The 21,559-nt window shown below is 39.3% G+C and overlaps 2 protein-coding genes across 8 annotated transcripts in view; both read right to left on the bottom strand.

The window, feature by feature from the left end:
* Nucleotides 1-4,463, bottom strand: part of LOC111140960 (NAD kinase 2, mitochondrial) — a 44,182-nt gene extending 39,719 nt beyond the window's left edge. For both annotated transcript variants that reach the window (XM_022493235.1, XM_022493236.1), the window contains exon 1: nucleotides 4,164-4,463. In XM_022493235.1, the coding sequence (XP_022348943.1) occupies nucleotides 4,164-4,463 (300 nt within the window). The remainder of the gene's footprint in view (nucleotides 1-4,163) is intronic.
* Nucleotides 4,464-9,412: 4,949 nt separating this feature from the next.
* LOC111140997 (RAN binding protein 3 like) overlaps nucleotides 9,413-21,559 on the bottom strand; it is a 52,485-nt gene continuing 40,338 nt past the window's right edge. For 4 of the 6 annotated variants that reach the window (XM_022493298.1, XM_022493300.1, XM_022493301.1 and 1 more), the window contains 6 exons: nucleotides 20,106-20,208; nucleotides 19,386-19,516; nucleotides 17,884-18,004; nucleotides 16,325-16,467; nucleotides 12,458-12,647; nucleotides 9,413-10,851 (listed from right to left, as the gene is read on the bottom strand). In XM_022493298.1, the coding sequence (XP_022349006.1) occupies nucleotides 10,808-10,851; nucleotides 12,458-12,647; nucleotides 16,325-16,467; nucleotides 17,884-18,004; nucleotides 19,386-19,516; nucleotides 20,106-20,208 (732 nt within the window). In that variant the 3' untranslated portion in view covers nucleotides 9,413-10,807. The remainder of the gene's footprint in view (nucleotides 10,852-12,457; nucleotides 12,648-16,324; nucleotides 16,468-17,883; nucleotides 18,005-19,385; nucleotides 19,517-20,105; nucleotides 20,209-21,559) is intronic. The other 2 variants (XM_022493299.1, XM_022493304.1) reach the window with 2 other exon arrangements.

Genomic DNA, 21,559 nt, shown 5'->3' with positions numbered 1-21,559 from the left:
GTACAGCTTCCAAGGAAAGCAATTTGGTAATACCTATTAAAAATTCAAATGCACATGCCTTTTGACCCAACAAGTCTACCTTTAGATATTTATTTTCAAGCTTGATTCACATACAAATAAATTAACACAAATGTTATTCATTATAGAATGTATTATAATAAATTAAGACATGCACACAACGGAATACTATACATACTATTTTAAAGAAAGAACAAGGTGCAGAATAGCTTAAAGAGTATATAATCACTAAGTAAAAAGGAGGAGACAAAGAAAAATATTTCACTGTGCTGATTTGTATGTATAGTTTATCTCTGGAAGGAAAAACAAGAAACTGCTAACACTGGCTACTTCCAGGGACAAAAACTGTGTGCCCAGTGACAAGAATAAGAGAAAGGCTTTTTAATGCACACCCTTCTGTATCTTTTACATACTGAACCATTTTAATGCACTACTGGTCAGTAATGAAAATAAAAGTAGTTTGAAATTAATGGAAAATGAAGCTCAGGACAAAAATTGATCAGAAATGAAGCTCAAGAGGTAGACAGGAGCCAGTTCACGAAGGGCCTTATTTGGCGTACTAAGTAAGGATCATAAAGGTTCCCATACAGCAGTGTTTCTCAAAGTGTCATCTGGGGACCACTTGCAAACCTGGAGAGCTTGTTAAAAATGCAGATCCCTGAACAGAGCTAGCAAACTTAAGGGTGTGGTTCAGGACGGCAGAGTCTGGAGTTTCCAGGAACTGAATCAGAATCTTGGGGTGCTGAGGTTCAGGCATCCTCATTTTAACAAATTTCCTAGCTGATTCTACTGGTTAAGGGGAGGGAGCTTTTGAGAAGTTCTAAGCAGAGGAATAAAGCGGCCAGACGTTCACTTTAGACAGAGGACTCTGGTGCCTGTATCTGAAAGATTTGAAGGAGTGAGATTCTGTTAGAAAGCCCTGGAAGTACTCCAGATCTTATTCTTTAATTGCTAAATACTCCCATACACTACACCCAATGCACACCATGTGGCAAAAGTATCTGCCCAAGAATTATAACCTAAGCTACACCATCATTTTCAGAATACATGGTAAGGGAAATAAAATCCAAGGTGCTGCATCTCCTAAGTATGCTAAGAAAGCAATAACTAGGAATAATTTAATCCAGTAATAGAGGGACTGCCAAATGAAATTATTCTATCCCATTATAAAGATAATTAAATTAAAAAAAAACTAAAAATGGCAACCATTAAAGAAGGTTGCTTCTGGGTTGGGATAGAGGGAGAGAAGAATAGAAACAGTTCATATTTTATTTGGTATATACTATGTTTAAATAAAACATAACTCTGGCCAATAAGCCATGTTTACAATGTCAAAACCCTTTCCAATCAGCTTTGATTCACTTAAAGATCTAATTTGTTGAGTGCCATGGACCCTATTAATAAAAATTCCACATCTCCGAACAGCTGCATCTCTTACGATGTAAGTAATTCATAGTAATAGCTTAATTAGCCCTTGCAAGGTAATGAGCCAGTAGAGGTAACGTACCTTCAAAGGCACCTTCCTAGAAATTCACAGGAAACATCGCAAGATTTAAAAATAAAGTAGCGCAACCAATGTGAACGAGTAACTGGAAGTCAGACTTTGACCAACTTTGAAAGATAGAAACCTACTCTGTACGGGCTTTAACAACTAAGTATTTCCTCTATTTAAGTTTCTACAAAGTGAGAAAACTATGAGGGTTGAGGGTATAAAATTACACTGACACTCCATCCTTCATCTTTTATTGGCATTTTAACAAATAACCTAACACAGACCTATTCTGCAACAAAACCACCACCTCAACAACAAAAGAGAACCCTCTGATCTAAAACTTCAGGTTACCATGACGCTACAGACATTAAGAGGTATGACGCCAGAGACTAAAGTAAGCACATGGACACTTTCTTTCATACCCAATTCAGGTGATGCGTATATCTTAATATCTTTTACACAGCTCAGTATTCTTTGGCTTGCACTCAACCTAATGCTATTCCATTCTGAACGGTGCCTTTAATATAAATGGTAAAACAAACTCAAATCAGTAAGGAGCTAATCCAATAAAACATAATTGAAATGTGCCTTGCAATTACAAAACCATGTGTTCTATAGCACAAAAATTTTAACTCAAAGTCTTCTTATCCGAAACAGCATTGCCTAGCCAAAGACAAATATTTACCTTAGAGATTTCTCTTTAGATACTCAGAGTGGGTACACCAGGTAGTTCAATTTTTAAAGACATATTGATTTGCCCACATTTTAAAAGTTTTGATTAGTGGCTATCTAGTTCAAAAGTCCCAGAATTAATCGAATTCAGAGGGCATGCATTTTCTTGAGGCCTTGAAAACTTACCCACAGTTTCAAAACACCAGAACTAAAAAAAGCCTTGGAGATTATCTAGTCCAATCCTACTATCACACAATGACCTAGGGAAAGCACTTTGAAAACCTGACCGTACTACAAAAAGGTATCATTGTCACACATTAGGCCCAGAGAAGTTAAAAAGACCGCTAGGAAGTTAACCATACAGAACTGGGCCTAGAACCCCAAGATCCTACCCCCAACCCCACACTTCAAACAGACCAACGGAGTGTACTAATTTAAACTGTTGTGAGAGGTTTTCGTAAAATTGTATAAAGAACACATTTATATATATATTTTAACCTAACCTAAAATTTTTAACCTAAAAATCTTGCAAAACTGAGTACAATCCAAGGAACACACCTTTCCCAACACATAAACAATGCGCTTGCTTCTGACATCATTCTTCCCTGCCTCATCCCCAACTTCACTCCCTGACAAAACTACTCCAACTTCCTACTCAAAGTGATTGATTTCCTCTTGTTAAATGACACAACTGTTTTCTATATATTGCTATATCTTCAAACACTAAAGGAGAGAAAACAAACCTGCACCTAGCACTTCCATCTAATGAAAGCAGGAGCCCTCCTCAATTAACTCATTAAAGAATCAAGAATGCTGAAAATAGATTCAGTACCGAAGCAGACATGATTTACAACCTCATTTTGATACCTGTACAAAACATTACAAACAAATCTGAAGATTACAAACCATACCAGGAGTTTAAAACAGGCTGCCCACTCCTGTACAGAAGTCTACAAGATTTGGTTACAGGCATGTAATTCCAAAGCTTTTTGGTGCACAGTATCAACAATTAGAGATTCCCATACTGTTCATGGTAGCATCTTCACTCTCCTTTCCCTAAAGTTGGTGAGTAGAGAGCATGGGATCAGAAATCTCAAAAGGAGAGAGATGAGAGGGATATTCGGGATTCCCCCGCCCCTTGGATGGATTTATATACTTTTGCAAAGATATTGATATCTCTACTAAAGAGAGTCCATTGTGGAGATACTGCTACGTTATGGACGCAGGCTTTTTATCTCATAATTACCAAGTTTACCTGCCCTCTATCTTGCCCTTTCTACTTAACAGCATATATCCAAAGTCAAATTTTTTCCCTTGCTAACCCCTGAACTCAAAACACGTGTGCTTTTCAAACAAACTGCTAGAACCTTGTCTGACGACCACGTTCCATCACGGAAAAGGCTCACCCAGACCGGCTTTCCGGAGTATCTCAGGCCTCGCAGTCCTGCAGAGTAAAAGGGGGTGTGTCCGCGGTACCAAAGCCCTCTCTGCCACCTCCAGCAGCCATGCCCCGGGGCCCCTTCTCTTGGGGAGGCTTGAGGACCTGTCTCCAGAGCGTCCAGACTTTAGCCACCCGCCCACCTTTCTCGGGGCTGTTGCTGCTATTCCCGAAAGGGAAAACAGGGGGTGGGGCTGGTGAGCGCACAAATGAATTCCCAACCCCTTCCCACTGGGGGCTCCTGTTCCCCCCTCCAAGTCTTTCTCCCCCGTCTTGGGGGTCTCTACGGTAACAGTGACCCTCTCCCACCGTCTGTCCCTCTCTCCCCCGTCTCTCTCGACACACAAACACAGAAGGCGAGCAGTCCACGAGCGAAGCCAGAGGGAGTAGAGGACACCTAGCCGGGAAGGCAGGGCATCTAGGGCGCTGGGGAGGAAGGGTGGTCCCAAGCGGTCTCGCCACACCACGAAGCCGCGACCGAGCCTGGGAGTGAACTGGGGCCGAGTCCGCACACAGCAGGGAGGGGGAGGCGCCGGGACCCACCAGCTGCTTCAGGTCCTCCTCCGAGAGCTCCGCGTAACGGTACCGCTGCTGCTCGAACTCGTACCGGGTTGTTTTGGCCACCACCACCACCCGCGACGGGCGGAAGCCGCCGTCAGGGCGGCTGCCACAGCCCGCCAGCTCGCGCGGCTGCCCCTGCCCCAGGTGCCGCCTGCCGCCGCCCTCCCCGCAGAGCCGCGGCCGCGCGGCGGGGCCTCCTGCGCCCGGCCCCCTCAGCACCGCCGCCCGGCCGCCCGCCACACGCCGACAGCTGCCCAGCAGGAAGCCTCGGTAGCAAGTCATCCTCCGCCCGGCGGGGCTGCAGGCCCAGGGTCCCGCCTCGCCTCCCCGCCACCAGCACTACGCGCCGCCCGCGCCGCCCCGACTTCTAACTCCGCGCCGGGAGGGGAGAGGTTAAGTGCACCGCCGTGCGTGGCCCGCGCCGCGAAGGGGACGTGCCCAGACGTTGACGGGGGCGGGGAAAGCCCGGCGGCGGGGAGGCGGGTGCGCCGGAGCCCGGGAAAGGTGGGCGGAGAAGAGCTAGAGGCCTCTGGGCTGTGGGTTTTGTTTGTTTGTGTATCGGTTTCCATCTACGCCTGCGCAGTGGCCGCTTCGCCGCTCGGGGGCCCGCCTCCTGCTTCACCCCCTTCCCTGGTTGGGCACCAAACCCACCCGACCGCCGCGAACTCTGTGGGCCAATCAGAGCCAGCTGCGGTTTCGGAGCCCGAGGAGCTGCGGGGATTGGCTGCGGCCGGAGGAAGGGCTGGAATTCTATTTGGCGATTGAGCTGCTTTAGGAATCCAGCTGGAACCGGTCTGAAGCAGCGCCGGGGCTCCGTCTGGGGTTTCGAGCCTCTGGCGGTAGAGCGAGGCGACCCTGGGCGCCTCCTCGCTTGGGTTTCCTTACTGCACTTTATCGGCTCGTATAAAACTAGATCCTCTCATTATCGCGCACAAGACCGTATTCTTTATTCCTTCGCTTAACCAAATCTAGTCGGATGGCCGATATGACCAACGCTGGGCTGGGGGCCAAGGAGCCTGACCAAGGACCATCTGCACAATTGGTGCGGCCCAGTGCAAAATGAAAATGCAGAGGTTCTTGCTTAGAAATTATTAAGTACTGCAAGATAGACCGCAGTGAGCCGAGTGCCTGGCCCATCGAAGAGTGGTGCCTTGTGGGACTGCTCAAGTTATAGTCCCTAAGGACAACCAAAAAACTGTCAGCTCAGAGGGAGAAAGACGGGTAGGTAGTCTTTAAGGAAATTAGAGGAAGATGGGTAGAGGAATCCGGCGATGTGGAGCATTTCTAGATGGGGAGATAAGATGGAAAAAGGGGATGAGTCAATAGAGGAAAGTAAGAATGTTAGTAATTTGGACTTCCTTCTATAGGCAGTAAGTAGTTAGCTTTTTGGAGACTCTTAACTGGAAATAAGTGAGTCCTGAAAACAGTGATGACTGCTTGGGGCTGTTGAGCGGATTGGGAGGCCAGAGGAGGAAAGAGACTTGGCCCTGTAGGAATAGTTACACATGGCCCTGGGTTGACTTAGTAGGAAGCGAAGTGGAAGAAAACGCTCTCATTGGCAAGGGGAGAATCAAATGGCAGTCCACAGCCTACCGTTCATCCCTCCTGCTCCTTACATCTACTTGCTTGGGCCCCGTCTTGGCTTTTTTATAGTCCTAGCATTATCAATAACTAGCCTGGGGACTTCGGGCAGGTCACTTCATCTTTCTGGGCCTCAGATTCCTCATCTGTAAAAGGAGGGTGTTGAGCTAGAGTGACTCCAAGGTTCTATCAAGCCCAAACTGATCATAAATCTGCACTCTTCCTTTTCAGCTAGCAACCACCACCAACGTTCATTCTTGGGTTCATTGAATATTTATGGAGTTCCTCCTGTGTGCCAGGTAGTGTATTAGAATAAGAAATAACACAATGAAGGCTGATGTCTACTTTTAGTAGGTCACTGATCCTTCTGGTCTGGAACTTTGTCTCACAGCAGGTGCTAATAGTGACTTGCAGTGGAAATTAAAGCCCATCTCTTAACTTCTATGGGGTGTGAGTTACTCATGTATAACTTGAACCTTCTCAAGACCCTTTCTCTTCTCACTCTTCCAACACCTTCTTATTGTGAAGATTTCCACAAAGAAACAGCATGAGCAAGAGTATGGAGCAATGAGGGGCGTCTGGGTGGCTCAGTGGGTTAAGCTTCTGCCTTCCGCTCAGGTCATAATCTCAGGGTCCTGGGATTGAGCCTGGCATCAGGCTCTCTGCTCAGCAGGGAGCCTGCTTCCTCCTCTCTCTCTCTGCCTGCCTCTCTGCCTACTTGTGATCTCTGTCAAATAAATAAATAAATAAAACCTTTAAAAAAAAAGTATGGAGCAAAGAAATAGCAGTTCTGAATTGCTAGAGAATTTAGAGGAAGGCAGGCTGCAGCGGGAAGTAAGGCTAGGGAGGCAGATAAGGGGAAAGTCATGGAAAGTGTTAAATCCATGCTTAGGAGTTTGGCTTTTATCCTGTATACGCTGTACTTGTATTTGAGACAAACAGATGATACTGAATTATACTATTTTCCTACTTTCATGAAAATATTGGGTCTTACTGATACAGAAATTTAAGGTTAAAATTAAATATAAAAGAATTTGGGGCATCTGGGTGGCTCAGTGGTTAAGCCTCTGCCTTTGGCTCAGGTCATGATCTCAGGGTCCTGGGATCAAGCCCCGCATCGGGCTCTCTGCTCGGCGGGGAGCCGGGGGGGCCCCCGCCCCCCCCCCCCCCCCCCCCCCCCCGTCTGCCTCTCTGACTACTTGTGATCTCTGTAAAATAAATAAATCTTTTAAATATAAAAGAATTTTTAAAAGAGTGTCAAAGCCACTTAGCTTTGACAGGCACACTTAGCTTTGACTGGAATTTCTTGGAAGAAACAAGCAGAGAATAAATACCTGAAAGATACTCAACCTTAGTAGAAATTAGAAAAATACAAATTAAGGTAATTTCAATGAAATAGATTTTTATATCCACTAGCTTGGCAGAAATTAGGAAGATTTGGTGAACTTCTAATTGTTTGAAAACGATTACATCAAGTCTTTATTAGGCTACATATTTGCCAGTTATTTCAGTAACTTCTCCAATGCCACAGTTTCCAAATACCATCTCAGAAACTTTAAATGTGTTCATGTATTCCAGTTTGTCCATGGCAAGTCTGATGTCAGAATCCTGCAGTACTTTGGGTATGATTGTCCATCACAAAACAAACAGAAGTGCTTGCATTCGTGGATTTAATACAAGTTTCAAAACCCTCAAACTACTAAAACAATCCGTAATGTAACTGAGTCTCAAAAACTCAAACCCATCTCTGGCACAGCTGATAGACTTTTCTAGAGAGTGGGCTTACCCAACCACCTGGTAACCACATCTCAGGAAGCTTATTTTTCTCAACATGTTACAGGGAAAATTATATCATTGTGATATTCACAATTTGAGGATTTACAAAGGTTAAGAGATACCCTTCCAACCCATTTCACATACATTCTAACTCTAGGAAAGATACACATACCCCCCTTTTTTTAATGACATCCTCATATTCTAAGACTTGTATGGGATATTCATCGTTGAGGTCAAAAGATTCCTGGCTTTGACAGTAATGGATGTAAAATAATATTTTAAGAGAGAACATTTTGATGGCCCATAATTAAGCTGAATAACTTAGTAGAGTCTAAAGTCCTGTTGAAAGAGAAGAATGGTCAGGTTATATGAATCTAAGATATATAATTAGATATAATATTAAATATATAACTAGTATATTTGGGAAATATTGAAGTAAATTTTGACAAAAAGAAGCTTCTATCAAAATCTAAGATGTATGCTTTGAAATCATTTCATAATTTATGAAAATGATTATCATGTATGATGATCTCTTCACCTTACAGAAAGGTCAACATATGTAGAAAAGCCAAAAAGAGGAAGGTTAGATGAAGATATAGGACAAAGAGAAATAATAAGATGTTTTTACTTATATTATCCCTCTAAAATATTACTAAATATTTGCATAAAGATTATAAGAAGGAATAGTAGAGTGGATAGAAATGGTTTGAAAATCATAACCTAAATACCATGTTTCTGCTGTTGGTAACATGTCATAATCAAGAAATTTTCACTTTTTCTCTCTGCCTTTCTGATACTCTATTTTTTATTCTGTTGCACTGGCATTAATGAGTAAATAAGTAACTGAAGTAGTCTGATTTTTTTTCTGCTTGGTATATGCAGTACAAGGAAAGTTAAAGTACAAGGAAAATGAAAGAAAGAAAGAATAAATTCAAATGATATTAAAATATCTGAAGCATTGAGAAAATACTGCTTTATCTCCACCCTAACGTGAGCACAAGAATGAACATGTCAGGAAGATAAAGAAGATCTCTGTTCTCTGTTTCACTTTAACAATTTAGTGCAATGACAATGTTTCCATATCAGCTAAGATCTTATAGGAAAAGAGAACCAATTAATTTCTTCTCCAGATGTCTTCCTGTTTATTTCCACTTCTAAAGAAAATTTTCCACTGACTTTGATGTCTTCAGCATCAGAGGCATTTTTAGGAGTTAAAAAACCCAACCAACTTTAAACTTTTGCTTTCCCATTGTTTTTATTCTTCCTTTTATGCTAGAGCTATTCTTTGATTTTTTTTTTCCTTCTCTCTACCTTTTCTGTATTCCTCTCTCACATTAATTTTTCTTTTCCATTTCCTGAATCATTGCTTATTTTAGAAGGATGCTGTATTTCTTCTATAGTCACTATAATGAATGAGCCTCTCTCATTCATATGAATGAGCTAACTTTTACTAAGTTATAGGGAAAGAACAAAACTCTGAACAACTTATATACTAATGAAATTAGAGTCTAAAAGAGTTAATTAAACTTTCATATGCCAAACTGTCAGGCATTAGCTCAGATTTGACCATACCTATGTGTATGTATGTATGTATGTATGTATGTATGTATGTATGAATCTACCTATCTATATCTAAATAATTGCTTTTATTACTATGAGAGGTACTATAGCAAAATAATGTGACTTTAAAAAAATGCATAATCACATGTGTATATCCAAATGAATATTGTTCTTCAAAGTAGCATTTAGTGAAGATAGACCCATTATTCCAAATATGTTGTCATTGTTCAAAAAATTTTCAGAAATCATTTTGGAATTGTAAATCCTATTCCCTAGTTACGGACTGGACGTTTATGTTCTCCCCCAAATGTATATGTTGAAGCCCTAACCCCCAATATGATGGAATTTGGAGATGGGCTTTGGGGGGTAATTAGGGTTAGATAAATTTATGGGGGCAGGGCTCCCGTCTAATGGGATTAGTGCTCTTATGGGAAGAGACATTAGGGAGCTTGCTCTCTCCCTGCCTGTGCTCCCACGAAGAGGTCCTGTGAGCCCTGGAGGCAATGACAGCAGCCTACAACCAAGAGCCGAGGCCTCAGAATAAGCCTATTATGTTAACCCTTTCATCTTCAACTTCTCAGCTTCTAGAACTGTGAGAAATAAACTTATATTGTTGAAGCTGCACAGTGTGGTATTTCGTTAGGGCACCCTGAGAAAACTAAGATGCTTCTAATAAGGGAATATTTAGAAATCATGATCAAAAGTCATTTTGAAGTCATAGGGTGATCAAACTGGATTGAAAAATGAAATATGGCTAGAAGCCCTAATTTTTGTGTGTAACTCATAAAGTGTCTCTGAGACAAATCTCAAAAGAGGAGCATCAGAACTTTGTTGCACAACTGTTGAAGTTACTATAGTCCACCACAGTAACAGCATTTAAGAACAAATTTCATTTGGGTATATATGAATATATTTGTTTTTTTTTTTTAAAGGTCTCTATACGGCTATACCCATTAGACTATTAATGACAATTTAATTACATAAAGCAAAGAACAAGTTAACATAGTTTACTTCTTATATACTTACTGTTTTGTTACATAGTTAATATTTTGTTCATCCCTTCCACAACTATTGGATGCTGGACTGTTGTCAAGCATATACAAGGTGCAATGGATACAAGTCCAAGAACAATACTATCTTTAAAGGAATTGATACCATGAATATATAATCTTAACATATTAGTAAATCTAAAGGTTACATGAAAATACACATTTCCCAGAAGAGAAACATGACTTAATGAAATGTTAGTATGCAGTTATACTGTTTTGGAAGAAATGACTAGAAATCTTGTAAAATATTTGTTTTATGACCAGACAATGTATGACTGAAAAACATTTTACTTAAACATTTATCAAATACAGCAATTTATTTTAACTATTATATCCACCAATGTGATGAATAGTCCAAATTAGTTATCAAATCCTATTCTAAATTAGCTTCTTCAAAAATGATAAATTTTGAACTTCCAAAGTCCGTGTATTTCTTCAATTCTGTCATTTTCTCCACAATAAACAAAAATGTAAAATCTTGCAATTACTAAACTATATAAGAGAAAAATCTTAATTGCAACAAATTATCTTTCATGAACTTTGCTATAAAAATTCTTCAAGGAATTAATAGGATCTTCTCATTTTGTTAGGATGGCTTAGTATTTTCAGTAAGGTGACCAATCCTTTTGTAGATGTTGTCACGTTTATGGTAGATGGCGCTCATGAACAGGCAACGGACTGTCTGTGAGTCCACCTAGAAGGATCTGTGATATAAATTCAAAATATTATAAAATGTTATATTCGGATTACATTTAATATTGAACACAACTGAACATGAATATGCATGACTGCTTACTATGAGGAAATGCGATATATAGAATATACATTTTATATGTAACATTTGGAAATGTTACTAATTTTAAACGTGACATTTCAGATAATTAAACCTTTCCTTAATTCATGGGCAACAAAGTTTAAAAAAATAGACTTTTTATTGCTTTCCTAACAGTTTAGCATTTGTATGTAACACCTCCTGGAGAAAATACCAAGTGAAAAAAGAAAATGGCAGAGGAAGGATGGGTTCCTATGATTGACATTTACTTTGCATTATTTCCATTGTTTCTCATTTTGTATGAAGAGAGTTGAATAATCCTCTTTCCTAAAATGGAATATAATGAAATACAGATTTCCTAAGTGTGACTTTTGTTGATGAGAAAATTTTGCCATTTAATCCTATTTCAAATTAACATTTTTGATGGATACCAATTCATTTTCCAATAGACCCCATTTTATTGACAATATATGCATTATAAAAGATAATTTTATATATAGATCTCACACACTTTAAAGAATAAGAAACCATTTGTTTAATAGTGACAAGAAAAATCATATTCACTTAGTTGTCTGGCTCACTTTAGTCAAGCAGTTTATATTCCTGGGCTGCATATTCTGTGCATTTTTCTTCTTGATTACATTCTTAGGATTAGGCAAAGGAAGATATTTCATCAAGTTTTGCACATGTCCTGTGGTAGATTCTTAAACTATGTATGATTAAGTTACCTTTAAGATTTAAAATGATTAAAGGTTGGAAAAATGTTAATACACTGTCTTTGTAAGGATGTTACTCAGTTCTTTGTAGAGCAGAATTCAGGCCTAAATGAAACTATTACTGAACGTACTTGGCACCATTTATATAGCAAAGCTGGTCTTATTATTTCCTTGACCATATTTCTCTCCAAAAATAATGATAAATTTTTGTTTTAAATCTATCATCAGGACAAGCACTGAAACCTAAAAATCTACTAACAACTGGTTCCAATTGAACCTTGCTCAATTCATGAATCTTGACCCAATAAAAAAATAGTACTGCTTGCCATAGGCAAAAAAAAAGTCATTGAAAATAAAGCAGTCAAATTCCAAAAAGGAGACAAATAGGAGTCTCAGTATTTCAAGTCAGATCTGTCTGGTGGGCTTCATCGTAATGTGCTTTTACCTTTATGATGTATTTATGATTTCTTCTATTATAGCCAATAATAGGAAAATGAGAACAAGTGATGAGAAATATGAATAAATGGGTTAGTTTCAGTGTAAGTCTTCAGTGTAAGACTTTATGGCGTTTTTTATTAAATCTATGTGCAAATGACATATGGGCATCACAGTGAAGAGGAATTTTGGCAAAATCCTAATGAAGGCCATACACAGAAGACAATGATTTCCAAACCCATTCCTCTGATCCAAAGAGCTAGGACTCTAATTCCCATCCACTTTAAATAGATAAGTTCCACTTTACAAAAATCTAGTTCATGTATTAGGATTGTGCAGAAAATTTCTTTCTTAAACTGCTGACCTAAGAAAAGAAAAGTTATTTACCTGATCTATTTTTAGTGACTTGGAGGAAATCATCCTCATCCTCATCACAGCTCTCGCAGTTTAATTGTTGCAGGATTGATTCTGACTGGCTTTCAGCTTGATTTACATCTTTCTGTTTATTGAAGCTCCGAAGGGCAAGGAGCCGGTGATGTATTGCTGCGTACAGACATCCTATGTCTTTGGCGCTGGCCTGCATGAGGAAAATTAAGTTGTTAAGAATATAAATAGGGCACCTGGGTGGTTCAGCCAATTCTTGATTTCAGCTCGGGCCATGATCTCAGGGTCTCGAGATCGAGCCCCATGTCAGGCTTCACACAACTCAGTGTGAGTCTGCTTGAGAGTCTCTCTCCCCTTCTCCCTCTGCCCTCTTCCTGCCTCCCCCAAATAAAGAAACTAAAATTTTAAGAGTATAAATAACTGGGGCGCCTGGGTGTCTCAGTGGGTTAAGTCTCTGCCTTTGGCTCAGGTCGTGATCTCAGGGTCCTAGGATCGAGTCCCGCATTGGGCTCTCTCTACAGTGGGGAGTCTGCTTCCCCACCCCCCCCCACCTGCCTCTCTGCCTACTTGTGATCTCTGTCTGTCGAATAAATAAAGAAAAATCTTAAAAAAAAGAGTATAAATAACTTAGTAATAGCCACATTTTAGAGATTTTTAAATCTTTCACTATTAACAAGGAAGGGATCAAATGGCATAAATCTAGACTATAAATAACCCTAAAAATTAAAGAGGAAAAAGCCACTCATCTTGAAACAAATTGAATCTGAAAGTGAATAATCTTATAACAGGTCCCAATTTGTGCATTTTAAACTGAGAAATGAAATTCTATGATTTAAAATTTCTTTTTTTAAGATTTTATTTATTTATTTATTTATTTATTTATTTATTTGTCAGAGACAGCAAGAGAGGGAACACAAGCAGGGGAGTGGGAGAGAGAAGTAGGGTTCCACCTGAGCAGGGAGCCTGATGCAGGGCTCTATCCCAGAACCCTGGGATCATGCCCCTAGCCAAAGGCAGACACTTAATAACTGAGCCACCCAGGTGCCCTGTGATTTAAAATTTCCATTTGAATTTAAGACTATCCTTTCTCCACTGTTTTACACTGTAGAAAAGTGTAGGGTGGATGAAAAAAGACTGCTTTTCCTTTACATGACTGTGTTTAAACATTCTGTGCAAGCCTCCCAGCTCAGTGGGAAAACAGAGCTCATTAGAGCAGTCTGTAATATTGCATCACAGAAATTCAGTGTGCCATCCATTGGGCCACAGAGCCACCCTTCCAATATTGTATCAGAAATACATCAGAAGTCCTTCCTCTCAGTATTTTCTATGCTGTTTTTATGGATGCGATTAATATAAAAAATGATGGTAACAATAACATTGGTATAACAGTTATGGTTACTCCATTCTTTTTTTTTTTCCAATCCTTACAATAAAACCATGAGTGAATTATTTATTTCACCTCTATTAGCAAAAGCACCCAGCACAAGTATTCAGTATATACTCATTTCCCACTTCCCTCTACAGATGAGGAGATTATGGCTCAGAAAGGTACAATGACTTGTGTGAGTGAATATAGCTAGTCCGCAAATGACTGGGCTTGAATGCCAGATCTTTGCCATCAAAGTCAATGTTCTTTTTAGGTGACATGGCAGCGGTTTACTTTTTTTTTTTTAACGTTTTCACAATTTCAAAGAGAATCTAGGTAAATTTTTCTCTTTGCTAATCTTCCAGAAAGCTGTCTTACTTTTCAAAGCCAAGAAATTGAGGGTTGAACAAACTACATGCCAACTTTTTGGGAGAAGGGTTAAAATTATATTTTTTCATTTGAATGTTCTTAAGTTTCCTTAATTACTTTGGGAGAAAATAACTAAAAGTTAAATAGAATATTTTTGTTCCTCATATTGTGCTAAATATTATATAGTAAATGTTGAGAAAATAATTATTGACTTGACTGATTTCGTTTTTTACAATATATGCAAAGGTGTAATTTTTTTCTTAGTAAGTTAATAAATACTGAAAGAGTATTTGCAATTGAAATATAAATACTACTCTGTCACTTTGACTTTCTAACATTAAAATTTAAATATGTTTTCCACTAGTTAACATATTGCCTTTTGCCAAATTCATTCAGAAATATCCATTCAAGAAATTCAGAACAAGAAATTAAAAATAAAATCACAACGATATATTTTTTGAATAACAAATTTTCAGTGCTTAAAAGAATTATAATTCCCAAGAAGTACCATAAGAAAATGCTGGTGAGAATGAAAATCGATTCAGTTTTTCTGAAGAGGAATTTGTCAAGACAAGTCAAAACCTTATCCCAAGAAAATTAACATGTATGTACACAGAGAATTCCTCACAACTTCCTTGCAGAATTTATAATAACAAAAGATAGTAAATTACCTAAGTACTTAATAAAGTAGAATTAGTGGAAATAAATTAGGGTGCATAATAGAATTCTTTTCACCTGTTAAAAGATTTCTTAAAGACCGAACTATTTAATGACATGAAAACACTCATTTTCATTCATGAGTGAAAAGGTTACATACGTGTACTTCATAATCAAATATTAGCATTCTTATCTATTCAACCACTTTATAAAGTATATTACTATTATCTTTATCTGGCAGATGAGTAAAATCAAGTTCAGAGATCTAAATGAGCTACCTGCAGATCATACAGTTTGTACAATACATACATAGGTACGCACACACATATATGCTAAAATATACGACAAAAACGTTAGTAGTGACCATCCGTTGGATAGGAAATTGCGGTGATTTTTATTTTCATATAGTTTGCTTCTCTGTAGCAGGTATCCTACAATTTACGGAGTCAGCGTGTGCCAGATATCGAACAGCACAATCCCATCTTGGCTATTGGTCTCGGCCGCAGTATTAGCAACAAGGAGACTGCTTTCCTTGCTCAAAGTCGGGGGACCCAGCCGGGCAGAGTACTAGGGATTGGCTCCCTAAATGATGAACAGCGTCTGGGCTTGCTCTTACTCTAACATCTTAATAGTCAGCATCACTTACACTTAAGAGTACCCTTACTGGGAGTTAATAAAACCTTTGGTTTTTCATCATTGGGCACTTGGCAACTTTTTTCCCCCCCAGTACTATATGGGAGCTAATTTACTTGTACTCTTACCCTCTGCCTGGGTCACATGAGTACTCAGTCTTCTCCAGTCTTCTGGGTCTCAGCCTATGTATGAAACCTAGCTTTTTTTCAGGTCTGATTCCTGCCAGCTCTCTCTCTTTTGTGCCTGGATCTTGTATTTGAGGTCAAGCATTCTTGCTGCCAGGAAAAGCGAAGGCTGTGCTCCCATCCTGTTACCTTGGAGACTGACTCATGTCCAGAATGGGAATTTGCTCTTGGACTGTTTTTGGTTTTTTTGTTTTGTTTTGTTTTTTGTTTTTTTAATTTACTAGCCCTGTGTTTTTCCATTTCTCACTGGTTCCTTTCTAGTGATTGCAAAGCCTTCTTAGTTTCAGCATTCAGTATAAGCGCTGGGCTGTGTATTCCCCTGGACTGCTAGGAGCCCATCTTGACAACAGTCCCTTTGGTAACTTAGTAAGATTGTTGATAAAATTTCAATGGTAAAGAAAAATGTGACAGTTTGAAGCATATATCAATACCAGTGTCTCAGGACATATACCAACTGATTATCGTAGATTTTGGTGTCAAGCTATAAATTTCATATAAAATTTAAAACTTATATTAAACTGTAAACAACCAAAATCAATGGATGACGTTTGTTTGTTTTTTGCTAGTGGTACAGGTTACAATGAAATTAAACAAATTAGCAATTGCAGAGACCTAGAAATGTAGTAGAGTAATTCTCTATCACTGAACTTTGTTACTTACCTGAATTAAAAACACTTTGATGCTATAGTCTTCTAAATCAGTAGCTGTTATTCGCAAATTTTTGTGGTTCGCTCTTTGGATCTCCATTTGAGCCCAGAGTTTGCTATTGAGAATCAGCCTCAGGCTGCCTTGATTGCGCATAACTAAAATGGGAAGGTAAATATATAAGACTACAGAACAGTGTATTCCTTGACCTTCCTGGGGAATGTGCTATTTTTGAAAGCAAAGTCAATCATTACAGTTGTTTTTCAGACTCTGTTTTCACTATGAAGTTGTAATTTGGCTTGATTATAAGTTAGTTTTCCAACCGAGCTGTATTATGTTGGAGGACTATTTTTAGCTTAAAAGCTGGAATTTATTTTTTTACTATAGTGTTAAAAAATGATGAAAATTTTAGAACTCCTTTGAGGACCTAGTGGTCTGAAGAATATTTATCCAAGAATTGCTTACAGTGGTGAAACTGGGCTTTAGACATTCAAAAAATGGAAGTAGCGAAATAAATGATGACATGGCTATTCAAGATAATATTATGGACCCATTAAGAATTGGGAAGAAAGAGAATTACTGATGTGGAAAGGTGATCATGATATACCATATAAAAGGTAAAATCAAGGTACCCAGCAATGTAAACACCATGCATCACAAATTTTGGCAGGCAGTAGAAAGAGTGGCGTGGAACAAGAGTAGAAAACAACTAGCATCCTGCCTTGGGAATAATGCTTGGTTGGGTTATTTGGAAACCTATTTGCCAGTTACAGAACTGAAGACCCAGTTCCTATTCTTTTAGTCTGAATTCTGTTCCTTACTGGGTTCTCGAGCTCGATATCTGAAGCTCAGTAAACATCCATATATGTGAATCCAACTTCTACCAAGGGTCCCCTCCACAGCTTTGACTTCCCAGTGTTGACCAGGAAACCTACCCACCCTGCCCAGGGTGCCCACTTTCAGTTTGGGCCTCTGAACAAAGCCCAGTGTGTCTTTTCAGATGCCAAAAACTTTCTGAGTGTTTCAGTTTGACCGACTCCAGATTCTCACCATCGCTCTGGATATCAGTAACCACACACTTTTATTTCCTGGGAAACTGGCCCTTCATCTCAAGCTACACGGCCTATGTAGAATGCCAAGAAGAAATGCCAGGGCAAATACTCTCTTTTGAAAAACTATTTTTCCTTCAAAACTAATGTCATCACACACCTTTAAGTCACACGGAGATTACAGTTGAGGTGTGTGCTGGGCTTGCTCAGAGCTGCTGAAGTGCATTATCTCACGGAATTCTCCCAGTTGATCAATTAGTCACGGAGTACTAGTCTCCCCATTGGAAACTGAAGTAACTAGGGCGGGAGAGATTAAGTACCTCATCCAAGGTCACTAGTTAGTCAGTGATAGAGGCAGAACCAGAGCCTGCTCCAAACACGAAGCTGCTATAGCACATTAGAAACAACATTGCTTTCAACAGTCTGATTTGTTGACTCTGATAACACATCTCCAGAAGATGATGTGTATCTATTGGCAGTTTTACTCTGAGAAAGAGTGGGTGGCTGTACAAAACAATTCCTTACTTAGTCTTGACTGGAATGTTCCACAGTCACTGCTTGCTGTGTCATTCAGCCTCAAAGTTCCTCTGCCCCTTTCAGTCCAGGACTGTGTTGTTTTGTTGAATATAAAAAGCTTGCAGTTGATCTAAAGGACAATTTTTTAAAATGTCAAATATATAAAAAAAAATTTTTTTCAAAGTGATTTCTTTCCTATGCTGTAACACTTTTTCTTGTCTGATTTTACCAGAATAACCTCTGTTAATGACTTGTAAACCAGCTTTAAAAATTTATTTAACTTTTAAAACATGCAATTTTTGAATAGTTCAAACATCAAAAAGCAAAAAGATGTACAAAGTGGAAAGTCCTTCCCAGCCCTACTTCTCCATCTGTCAGTTTCCACCCCCTGCAACAGGTGATCGCTGTTGCTGGTATTTTGTTTCTCTTTCTAGAGATATTTGCATGTACATACATGCCAATACGTATGTCCCTTAATTTTTCTGTAAATGGCAGAATACCATACCTATTTTCTGCATCACTTAACAATATATTTATGTGTACCAACTTTTAAATGAAATTAATGTTATTTGAGCTATGTAACTTACGTGAAAGTAAAGGATTAGTGAAACTATTTGCATGTTTAAAAATTTTTGAGGAACACAGCATCAAAACTAGATGTGGTACCCCAGAGTACCATACTATAATTTAATGCTTACCAAAATTAAGTATTACAGTGTATAAGAATCACCGAGATGACTTGTTAAAAATACAGCCTGCCAGGGCCTCAACAGCTAGCAATTACTTCACTTAATCTCAGTTTAATCTGATCTGAGAGTTAGGCTTGGAAGCACACTTGTACCGTCAAATGTATCAGTAAATCATTGGAGGAGAGAAATGGAAAGATTTGGGGGGTAAATGCAGATGGAGAAAGAGAAAGGGAAACCTGCACCTTGTTGAAAAACGATTATGTCACAGTAATTACATTTCCTCTGCCTTGGCTGATCCCTAGGGCAATTAACATTCAAATCCTATGTATATAATACTGGATACCACTATGAAAGTCTTGCTTTATATGAAGTCCAAAACTTATATAGAAGAACTTTTCAAGGACGAGCAGAATTTTTTTAATTATCTTGAACTGAAATTTATTCATCTTATCATTTAAAAATGTCCAGGGTAAGTAGAACTTTTAAATCATAGGATGATAGCACTGATTATAAAAGTAGGCATGAGAAGTGTAAAACATGGGTCTGAAGTTGTTTTAAGACAGGGTGCCTGGCTGTCTTCTAACAGACGAACGTGAACGCTTTTAAACCCAACCATCCAAATTTCTGAAAATTACATATACTAACGTATGAATACAACAAAATGTTGGCTTCGTCTTTGGAAGCCTCTCACGTTTTTATTGAAGCAGCTTTGTCTTCAGGAAAATGATACTTCTGCCTTTATTTGTAAAGGTGTTCCTGCGTATAGAAATTGGCTTCATGTACATACGTGCTGGCAGAAAGAGCACCGGGTGATATACAGACCTTTAATACATTATGCTCTGCTTCTTCCCCTGTTACAACATCAATTTTCTCTAGCAAGCATTTGGGAGATGGTGTAGAAGAGAAAGCAGCAGCTGATTCAATTAAGGATATATTTTTAACAGAGTCTGTGCCTAAGAAAAAAAGAGGGAGAAAAGACACATAAAAGACCTCATTTTCTCTACTGTACAAGCTCTTCATTGTCCCCATGAATATACATGTCCCCTTAGCTTTTTATAACAATGAGTGTTTCCCAGGGCGCCTGGGTGACTTAGTCTGTTGAACATCTGCCTTCAGCTCAGGTCATGATCTCAGGGTCCTGGGATCGAACTCCAGATGAGCCTCCTTGATCAGGGGGAGCCTGCTTCTCCCTCTCTCTCTGCCACCCCCCCCATGCTTGTGTGTGCTCTCTATCTCTATCTCAAATAAATAAATGAAATCTTTAAAAAAAAAAAAAATTGAGCGTTTCCCAAAAGTGAAACTACCCGAGTTTAGATACATCTCTTTAATTTCTCATGGCCTCAAGTAAAAAAAAAAAAAAAAAAAAATCTAAGCTTATGTATCATACAACCATATCTGTATGCTTTAATTTTTTACCCAAAAGTTTTAAAGCACTGCATTATTGTTTTTGTATTTTATAGATATTAAGCAAATGACATAGGAAAACAGGAAACACACTAATTGAACCAAAAAAATTTTTTTAACAAATGTAATAATTCTTACTTGAATTTGGAGAGTTGGCAGGAAATTCTAGAGTGGATTTGAAGGGTTTTTCCTTAGTGTATAAGTCATTTTCAAGTTGAGGGTGGGTAAGATGTTGAGTATCCTAGATGAGGGAAAAAAATACATTAGTGTATTGTATCTCTACAGCTTGCTTTCTTCTACTTCAACATGCAAACAAACCCCACTGCGATGTTTCTGTTTTGGGCTCCCTGTGTGCTCAGCAGGGAAATCCTTCCTGTCACATTACAGGACCTTGGTCCCGATCCTTAGGAAGCATAATGGAGTTACCACCAGCCTACGTCAGGTGGGATCTCATTCCAGGAACAAGGGGAGAAGGGTTAGAGACCTGAGAGGAGGTAGCAGCTGTTCCTGGCTACGACCAGACTAACCTGAATATAGGAGATGAAACTCTCATCTCTGTTGCAAGGTATTTCAGTATTCCCAACACTTAACTTTCAATCCAAAATAATCATACAAGTTACCCAGAGAACCCACTCGCTGTCTCAGAGCTCATCTTAATTTTTCCTCTGAGATAACTTCTGCCAACAATCGCTTTTAAGACTGCACACCTGGGGCCCTGCACAGGTGCTCTAACCAAGGCCAGGGAAGAAAAACTGAGCAATTGCCCGGCCATTTATGATCCCAGAGAGCCCCCTACAGAACAGGGGGAATTAGAACAGCACTTCAGAACTTGGGTTTCTGTCTTTTTCTTTATGAACTCAAAATTCTTCCACATCATTTAATTGGAACTTTTAAGATATTCTGTTAAAACTGGTAGAGATGGGTTTGATTATATCCATTTTAAGAAAATAAACAGGCACAGAAAGTCTCATGACTCACTGGGACAGTGCATGGTCAGCAAACAAGTCATGAGGGCATTCTGACCCCCAAATCACAAGGTCACAGGATTATAGGATTAACCAGAGGACACACACAAGTGATCACTGTAGCTCCTGCCATCCTAGGATGTTATCAATTTAGAGAGACAGGAAGCTCTGTTTCCTTTGCAAGCCAGACTGGAAGTGCTCACAGGAAATGTACACGGGTACCTCCTCCAACCAAATTTCTAATCCCAACAGTAGTTCATTTGCTCAGGCATGTCTCTGTCTCTTCTTCGACTGTAAGCACCTCTAGAATACAGTGTCTCCCTATATCTTTGCATAGCCACTCACCAGGTGTTTTTCAATCCTGGCTGTACATTCAAATCACGTGACACTTAGCCTCACCCAGAGACTTTGATCTAATTGGTTTGGGGAGATGCCCGGGCATACGCAACCCTTTAGAGACTCACGAAAACGAGATGATTGTTAATATGCAGCCAGACTTGAGTCCAACACCAGAGCTTTGGATATGATGAGAACACAAAATATGTTTGGTAAGTTGAATTGGATGTTAAAGTTGATCCTGTGGGGCTTGGAAAGTTGTGTGTGTGTGTGTGTGTGTGTGACATCTTA

The sequence above is a fragment of the Enhydra lutris genome, unplaced genomic scaffold, assembly GCF_002288905.1.
Source record: "Enhydra lutris kenyoni isolate GAN:26980312 unplaced genomic scaffold, ASM228890v2 scaffoldscaffold5, whole genome shotgun sequence".
In the NCBI taxonomy this organism is placed as follows: Eukaryota; Metazoa; Chordata; class Mammalia; order Carnivora; family Mustelidae; genus Enhydra; species Enhydra lutris.
The sequence above is the reverse complement of the archived record's forward strand: the minus strand, read 5'-3'. Positions and strand labels throughout refer to the sequence as shown.